At 34.8% G+C, this 9,644-nt stretch overlaps 1 protein-coding gene across 1 annotated transcript; it reads left to right on the plus strand.

Moving 5' to 3' along the window:
* The first annotated feature begins 259 nt into the window (after positions 1–259).
* On the plus strand, positions 260–6,362 carry LOC111903325 (uncharacterized). The gene is made up of 20 exons (XM_023899098.3): positions 260–1,642; positions 1,892–2,095; positions 2,361–2,465; positions 2,546–2,611; positions 2,701–2,865; positions 2,959–3,033; positions 3,134–3,288; positions 3,413–3,548; positions 3,654–3,723; positions 3,822–3,949; positions 4,035–4,091; positions 4,180–4,365; positions 4,568–4,660; positions 4,760–4,845; positions 4,934–5,000; positions 5,092–5,158; positions 5,230–5,366; positions 5,460–5,551; positions 5,630–5,696; positions 5,792–6,362. The coding sequence occupies exons 1-20, from the start codon at positions 422–424 to the stop codon at positions 5,954–5,956; spliced, it is 3,342 nt and encodes a 1,113-aa protein (XP_023754866.1). The 5' UTR covers positions 260–421; the 3' UTR covers positions 5,957–6,362.
* Positions 6,363–9,644: the final 3,282 nt, after the last annotated feature.

Genomic DNA, 9,644 nt, shown 5'->3' on the forward strand with positions numbered 1-9,644 from the left:
GTCTAACTATAAGTTTATAACTAGAAGTTCCTGAGTTGAATTCCAAACAAATACTAACATCGCCGTTAAAGAAAAAAAAGAGATGCGATAGCCCACACCCCTTGGCCTTAAATGAAACTTATAACTTTTTATGGTAACAAGAGAATAAAAGATAGAGGACTTGGTTTGCGTGTTGGAAAATATTATAGGGACCAGTTTTGAATCTAAATCCCGCAATTAATTTCCCTCTAATATTCGAGCATAAAGAATTGCTGTTACCCTTTTTACCCCTACTACCACTACTCCATCTATGCCCCTTTGCCCTAATTAGTCTTCCGCCCAAATCCAAACACGCACCCCATTTTCTCCACTCCGTCATCGTCAAAGCCACCGGTAATCGCATCGGCACCATCAATCACTACCGGCGATTACTTCTGCGGCAATGGATCCTCAGGTTCAGCAAGCACAACTGGCGGCGATACTGGGGGCCGATCCGGCGCCGTTCGAAACCCTAATATCTCACCTGATGTCTTCATCGAACGAGCAACGATCGCAAGCAGAACTTATATTCAATCTATGCAAACAAACTGATCCGAACTCGCTGTTTCTCAAACTCGGGCATCTGCTACAACTATCTCCTCACATGGAAGCTCGTGCCATGTCAGCAATTCTGTTACGGAAGCAGTTGACTCAGGATGATTCATTGGTATGGAATCGGTTATCTCCGACGACTCAGGTTTCACTTAAATCTATTCTTTTGGCTTGTGTGCAACAAGAAGAAGCGAAGACGATAATGAAGAAGTTATGCGATACGATCTCGGAATTGGCTTCGAGTATCCTGCCTGATAACGGTTGGCCGGAACTGTTGCCGTTTATGTTTCAGTGCGTTTCTTCCGATTCTCCCAAGCTTCAAGAATCTGCGTTCTTGATATTTGCGCAGTTGTCACAATACATTGGGGAAACTTTAATTCCACACATAAAGCATCTTCATGGAGTGTTTTTGCAGTGCCTGACTACGTCGGGGAGTTCAGACGTGAGGATTGCTGCTTTGAGTGCTGTAATTAATTTTATTCAGTGTTTGTCGAGTTCCGGTGATAGAGATCGGTTCCAGGATTTGCTTCCAGCGATGATGACGACGTTGACTGAAGCTTTGAATGGTGGACAAGAGGCTACTGCTCAAGAGGCATTGGAATTGTTAATTGAGTTGGCAGGGACTGAGCCTAGGTTCTTGAGGAGGCAGTTAGTGGAGGTGGTGGGGTCTATGTTGCAGATAGCTGAGGCAGAGACACTAGAAGAGGGCACACGACACCTAGCCATTGAGTTTGTGATCACGCTAGCAGAGGCCAGAGAGAGGGCACCTGGTATGATGAGGAAGTTGCCACAGTTTATCAGCAGGTTGTTCTGCATTTTGTTGCAGATGCTGTTGGATGTCGAGGATGAACCTGCATGGCATACTGCTGAAAATGAGGACGAAGATGCAGGAGAGTCAAGTAATTACAGTGTTGGGCAGGAGTGCTTGGATCGGTTGGCTATTGCTCTAGGTGGGAATACCATTGTCCCTGTTGCATCAGAGCAGTTGCCGGCTTACTTGGCTGCCCCTGAGTGGCAGAAACATCATGCTGCACTCATCGCTCTTGCACAGATAGCTGAGGGATGCTCAAAGGTAGCAATATTTTTGGAATTTGTTATATCACTTTTGGTCAAGTTTGATTGTTCAACGCATGATTTGTTTAATATGCAAACAAGTGCATTTTAATGATTGAATTAGTTTGCCTAGATATGTACCTTTTCAGACTTATTATTTCTTTGCATTTTGTTTGTGCTTGTTATAATGTTATGTCATGCAAGTAGTTGTTACTTTAATTTTGATTGTATGCAGCTTTTGATGGTTTGAATGGATTTGCTAATGCAGGTAATGATCAAGAATTTGGAACAAGTGGTGTCCATGGTTTTAAATTCATTCCAAGATCCTCACCCACGTGTGAGATGGGCTGCAATTAATGCAATCGGGCAATTGGCCACAGATTTAGGCCCAGACTTGCAAGTTCAATACCATCAACGAGTGCTGCCAGCTCTTGCTAATGCCATGGATGATTTCAATAATCCAAGAGTTCAGGTTAGTAGTGTTATTTATCCACACATGTTGGTCTTCTGTTAGTTATAGTAGCATCAAGGTAGTTTTTGAAACTTTATCAAATTCTTATGGAGCTTTCTTAATTCTTACTAGACTAGTTTGAATAAATACTGTTCATCCAGCAACAAACTCATCCTTAATTAATAGGCTCAGCTTAGTTAAATATGATTATTCCATGAATGCATCTTTATGCACATTAAAGAAGGGAGGATTTCACTTGTTTTTTTTTCATCTATTTTCTTCTTAGGCACATGCTGCTTCAGCAGTGTTAAATTTCAGTGAGAACTGTACTCCTGATATCTTGACGCCTTACCTAGATGGAATAGTGAGCAAACTGCTTGTGTTGTTACAGGTAATTTGATGACAATTTATATGTGTTGTATATTTTTTTTTATAGTTTTTAATTTGCATTAATGATGGTTTTAATTGCAGAATGGTAAACAAATGGTACAAGAAGGGGCCTTGACTGCTCTAGCATCAGTTGCTGATTCATCACAGGTTACTCCACATTATCAACTCTTAAATTTCTAGCATTAGAATTAGAACTTTACATTCAATGTCTCATTATATACTTGGTGCATCAATAGGAACACTTCCAAAAGTACTATGATGCAGTTATGCCTTACTTGAAAGCTATCTTAGTGAATGCAAATGATAAAGCTAATCGCATGCTTAGAGCCAAAGCCATGGAATGCATTAGTTTGGTTGGAATGGCTGTTGGAAAGGAAAAATTCAGAGATGATGCTAAACAGGTATGCTTTCATTTTTTTCCCTTTTGCCCTTTTTTCATTTTTGATGCTTTTAATGTTTTAAATAGTTGTAATGGCTTTTGATTGTTTGTTAAGGTGATGGAGGTGCTTATGTCCTTACAAGGATCTCAAATGGAGACTGATGATCCCACCACCAGTTACATGCTTCAAGTAGGTGTTATTTATTTATTTATTTTTTAGATTTTAAAGTACACCCATGGTGATTTATAGTTTCTTATAAGATTTTTCTCTTTGACCTTTTTTGTCACAGGCGTGGGCCAGGCTATGCAAGTGCTTAGGGCAGGATTTCCTTCCTTACATGAGTGTTGTTATGCCTCCTTTACTTCTATCTGCTCAACTCAAACCTGATGTCATCATTACCTCAGCAGCTTCAGATAATGAACTTGATGAATCAGATGATGAAAGGTATTATTTTATAACAAAATGGCATCTTTTTTGACTTTAAAAAAAACCCAATTCAAATAATGATAAATGCAATCAAACCCGGAAAGATAATAAAAAAAATGTTTATTGAATGAATGTCTTGCAGTATGGAGACAATCACACTTGGTGATAAAAGAATAGGGATCAAGACAAGTGTTCTAGAAGAAAAAGCTACAGCTTGCAACATGTTGTGTTGTTATGCAGATGAGTTGAAGGAGGGTTTCTATCCATGGATTGACCAGGTTTTTGACTTTTTTTTCTTTCGTAACCTTTTATATTTTATTGTTTTATTTGTTACATTACAAGTTACAACCAGTTGCTAATTTATATAATTATATAACTTCCAGGTTGCACCAACCTTGGTCCCACTTCTCAAATTTTACTTTCATGAAGAAGTTAGGAAAGCTGCTGTTTCAGGTTTTATTTCTGATCTTTTTTCACTTTTTATATATTTTTTAATGATTAGACATACATAAGTTTCTTATGGGATTTATATATATATATTTTTATTCTAGCCATGCCTGAATTATTGAGGTCTGCAAAGTTAGCAATAGAGAAAGGGCTTGCTCAAGGTCGTAATGAATCTTATATAAAGCAGCTCTCTGACTACATAGTTCCTGCTTTGGTTGAAGCTTTACATAAGGTAATCTTAATTTTCCTTTTTTTATAAAATAATTCATTCAAAGTGGTTTAGGGTTTACTGAATTGTCTCAATTATGTTGTTGCAGGAACCTGATACGGAAATCTGTGCAAGTATGCTGGATGCTTTAAACGAGTGTATACAGGTTGAATGACATTTTTATGTTTTTTATATTTATTTTAGAATGTTGTAACGTGTTTTGACTGTGTGTTTGACTTTGACCATGGATTCAGGTATCTGGAACACTTCTAGATGAAAACCAGGTGAGAAGCATTGTGGATGAGATAAAACAGGTGATCACAGCCAGCTCAAGCAGAAAAACAGAAAGAGCAGAGAGGGCCAAAGCTGAAGATTTTGATGCTGAGGAAGGAGAATTGCTTAAAGAGGAAAATGAGCAAGAAGAAGAAGTCTTTGATCAAGTTTGTTTCTCAACAACCCTTTTTCCTATATTTATTATTTAATAAAAGTGTTAAATGCAAGAAATATCAACCTACTTTGAAAAATTTACCCAACTACATTATTATTTCTTGCATTTAGCCCCAAATAAAATAACTATTATCATGTCTTGTAATATTAATAAAACCAATGTATTTGTGCCTTTGTAATTCTCTGGTGCTACAGATTGGTGAAATCTTGGGAACTTTGATAAAAACATTTAAAGCCTCCTTCTTGCCTTTCTTTGATGAGATGTCATCATATTTGATGCCTATGTGGGTAAGTTTTTAATTTCGGAACTTTTTTATTCACTTAATTAAGCTCTATTTGTTTTTTAAATAAATAAATAACGACTCCCGCTTTTATTAATAACACAAGGGCAAGGACAAAACAGCTGAAGAAAGAAGGATTGCTATTTGCATCTTTGATGATGTGGCTGAACAGTGTCGTGAAGCAGCTCTAAAGTATAAAAACTTACCCATTTTTGTACTTTATCACATCTATCTAATAATCTTTTTTTAAATATATCTTTTGTTGTTTTTATGTGAAAAGGTATTACGATACATATCTTCCTTTCCTTCTAGAAGCTTGCAATGACGAGAGTCCAGATGTCCGCCAGGTCAGCATGATTATCAATTACCGATTCAGATTTTGCATGTTCTTGCTTTCTTATAAACTAAACCGTATAATTTTTTTTTTTTATTTTCCAGGCAGCTGTATATGGACTTGGAGTGTGTGCAGAGTATGGTGGATCTGTTATAAAGCCACTTGTTGGAGGTATGTTAAATATAATCTCTTTTGTATTTTGTATTTTTTATTTACTTAAAAGTTTTGTATTATTTTTTCAGAGGCTCTTTCGAGGCTAAATGTTGTAATCAGACACCCTAATGCTGTTCATCCCGAGAATGTGATGGCATATGATAATGCGGTTTCTGCTTTGGGGAAAATTTGCCATTTTCATCGCGATAGTATCGACTCAGCTCAGGTAGTTTTAGGAAATATGATAATAATATAATTTATTTTTTTGTTATCAATAAAATACATACATATGTAATGTTAAAACTTAAAATCTGCACAGGTTATTCCTGCATGGTTAAGCTGTTTGCCAATCAAAGGAGATCTCATCGAAGCCAAAGTTGTTCACGAGCTGCTATGTTCAATGGTTGAAAGGTATATATAACATATATAGCAACTTACTTTGATTTATTTTAATTTTTATCTAATGTGTTTTTTTTAATACTATTACAGGTCAGACGCGGTACTTCTAGGCCCAAACAACCAGTATCTCCCTAAAATTGTTTCTGTATTTGCTGAGGTTAGTTGTTTTTTGTTTTTTTTTTTTAAAGAAAATGAATGGAGGGCAAAGTTGTGATTTCACATGCTTACTAATTTTGGTTTATGAATGAATAGATTATTTGTGGAGGGAAGGATCTTGCAACAGAGCAAACTATAAACCGGATAGTGAACTTGCTGAGACAGCTTCAGCAGACACTGCCACCTGCGACATTTGCGTCGACATGGTCAAGCTTGCAGCCACAGCAGCAACTTGCATTACAATCAGTCCTCACATCATAGCAAAGCAAAGCAAAGCAATACAAAACGACTGAATAGTTAAGTTGTTCTTGTTCTTGTGGTTTGGTTTGGTTAGAAAGGAAATGTGTTTGTTGCCCATTCTTTGATGCTGACATATAAAGATAGACGATGATGATGATGATGTTTCTGGCATATTCATTTTTTCAGCGTGACATATGTCATGCAATGAGACCCTAGGTGGGTTGGTTGGTTTGGTTGAGTGTGGAGAGCGACAGAGATGATGGGAACAAGAGTTGGATATCTTGTTTTGTTTTTTTGTTTTTTTTGGTTACAAGTTGTTGTGCATATTGTACAAGTATTGTTGTGAGGTATTTGTTGCTTAAACAAAGCAATGACTCTTACTCGAGTTTTGGTCGCTTTTAATCACTTTTGATGTTTGTGGCATAAATTTATCCGCTTTTTTTTTTTTCAACTTCTTTTTATTGCTAAACTCGTTTGGTAAGATGGTTATCAATGGAAAATAAAAGTTATAATTTTGCCCTAACTAAAAAAAAAGTGGAATATAATTGATTACGTTTATGATTTTTTGTTTGTGCAAAAAAGGTTTAAGGTGTAGCTAAAAATACGCTAAATGCTTCATTTCATCCTATCAATAAAGTTGTCTTAAAAAGGCATTATTGTTTTAGGGTTGACGGGTTAATGTTTTAGAAGAGTAATATATTTTTTTTAGTTTATATTTAGACAACAATGTTTTTCTAGTGAATATTTTATCAGTGAACTTGTTTTGTATGTTTTAGGTAATATTATATTTTTTGTAATATGTGAAACAAATTTAATGATAAACTGTTTACGAAAAATAATATTGTTGGTTAAATGTGACTACTAAATAAAATATATTATCTTTTTAAGTAATTAATCTTGGTGTAGAATTGACAAAAATTGTAGTGGTTAAATAGCATTAATACTAAACGACCATTTTTTTTAAAACATCACAAATAATCATCTGTTTTGCTCTTCGTTTATAACGTTACTTTATGTAAGGTGTTGAGGCGGAACTCAATGTAAACAATGGTATGTGATTACACCCTCTTATTTAAAAAAAAAATTAATAATTATGTATTAAGTATTATATTACATGACTTTTGACCCAAGTATTTTCATTAAACTGAATAAATCTCATATATAGTTATTTGTAGTAATTGCGAAAGATGTTAGTTAGGATTTAGGAATGGAGACCTCTCATAAGTCATAACCTTTGTTTTATGGGGAAAAGCTCTCTCATGCATGCTCCTTCTTAGTAGACATGTTTGGTTATTCAAAACATAAATATACATCTTAACAAGAGTAGATGCATCCCAACTAATATGCTTTCTAACTTAACAAGAAGAGCCTTTTATATTAAACCGTTCCGACAACCTCAAGTGTTTGAAGAGCTACCACTTGGCAGATCATCACTAAATATTACTTAAAATTGGTGATTACTTATCACACAATAAACCTCTTACCTAAAAATCAATTATAAAATCATATAACCATTCATTAATATTTAATAACAAATTGGGCAGTATACATAAAACATATTATATTTTGTTTTTTTTTATGTGGTTCTAACTTTTATATTTAAAAAAAAAATTGCGACCACTATGATTTATCATTAATCTACATCACATCATAAATAGTTCCTAAAATAGCACCTAACTTTCAAAAAGGACATCTTATGTACCTACATGATATGTGTATAACCTACTAAACAAATAAAAAACCATTTCAAGAAAAAAAAATGCATTTTTATCATAGAGTACATATAATGCCATATTGATAAATGAGAACAATAAAAGGTCACACGGTCGTAATGAAAAATTCTTTTAAAAAATGATGACTTCTATGACTGAATTATCGAAATAAAATATACTGGTTTAAAGAAAAAAAAAAATCAAAGTATAATAGTTTTGTTTTATTACCCTAACCACTTTCAATTTTTTAGCCAATTAGAACTATAGACAAAATAACTCTGATATTTTGTTTTATCGTTTATAGTGTGTGCGCTTATAGATAATTTGTCAAGTAACGTGGTATATTCTAACATTTTGCCAAAAATTATTTATTCAATATTTAATCTTTTAATTTGAAATTATGTATTGGATTTGGATGTAGCTCTTGCTGGTGTATGAAAAAAAGAAGATGCTTTTGGCGTGAAGCGTGCCTCTATTAGATTCTTTACTGACGTCAGGATATTTAATTTAGTCGTTATTGAAGTTCAATCACCCTCTCATAAATTAAAAATTAAGAAGTTAAACCCAAATATTTAATTATAATATCACTAAGTCTTTTTTTGTGTCTCGACTATATTCCATGACCTCTTAATATTTAAAGTTTGAACATAAACTAGTTTAAATTAATAACTCCAAACCTATTCAAACTATACGAAGTATACAAGACTTTTGAAACACTAGAAAATTAAAAACGATGATGTCAAATTCTATAAAAATAACATAGTGCTAGAAAAGGTACTTTTTGTCCCATTGTACTGACGCTTCTTCTCCATCACATTTTTATTTTAAATTTGAGAAAATGACTTAAGAGGGTAACTATCTCTTATCCATGTTCACATATTAGCAACTTTTTTTTTTTTGTACGTAATAAAATAACTAACTTGTTTTAACTGTTTAAATTACACAAATATTACCGGCTAATACATGTTTTAACCGGTAACTCAAAGGGAAAATGACTTAGGAGGGTAACTACCTCTTATCCGTGTTCATATATTGACAACTTCTTATTTTTTGTACATAAGAAAGCAACTAACTTGTTTTAACTGTGAAACATCCCAAAAATCATGACCAAAAATTTCGTTTTTAATTTAATACTAAAACCATAATTGTCAAACCATTAATTTAATACTCCGGCATCGGGTCCCCCCAGCATCAGGCCCCACCTGGCATCGAGCCTCACTCGGTATACATATTTGTCTCTCTTAGGCCCTGCCTGCTAAACACATACAATCATATAACATGCTAACACATAAAGAAACATACTCTATTGTATCCCTATCTTAAGAAACATATTATGTTAATAATGAGATACGGAACATCGTCCGTACTCAGCTAGTGATGAGATACGGGACCTGGCCCACACTCACCTCATTACCAGACACATACAAGTATCACACAGACAACAAGTATAATTTAACATGCAAACATTCCTCGGGCACCCGCCCGACATCAGACCTTGGTCTGGAATAACATACTGGCATACAATGCCTAGGGCTAACCCCGGGTCTTCCTACTCATAGATTACATGGGCTGGCATTGTGGCCTTAGACCCATTCACACAATAAGGAGACTCACCTTGCACTGCTGAAGCCTTAGTTGGAACTAGCTGAGTACGGACGAAGTTCTGTATCTCATTATTAGCAGAGTATGTTTCTTAAGACAAGGATACAATAGAGTATGTTTCTTTATGTGTTATCATGTTATATGATTGTATGTGTTTAGCGGACGGGGCCTGGAGACAAGCGGGGCCTAAAAGAGACAAATCTGTATACCGAGCGGGGCTCGATGCCAGGCCTGATGCCGGGCGAGACCCGATGCCGGAGTATTAAATTAATGGTTTGACAATTATGGTTTTAGTATTAAGTTAAAAACAAAATTTTTGGTCATGATTTTTGGATGTTACACAGTTAAAACAAGTTAGTTGCTTTCTTATGTATAAAAAATAAGAAGTTGCCAAT

The sequence above is a fragment of the Lactuca sativa genome, chromosome 6, assembly GCF_002870075.4.
Source record: "Lactuca sativa cultivar Salinas chromosome 6, Lsat_Salinas_v11, whole genome shotgun sequence".
NCBI lineage: Eukaryota > Viridiplantae > Streptophyta > Magnoliopsida > Asterales > Asteraceae > Lactuca > Lactuca sativa.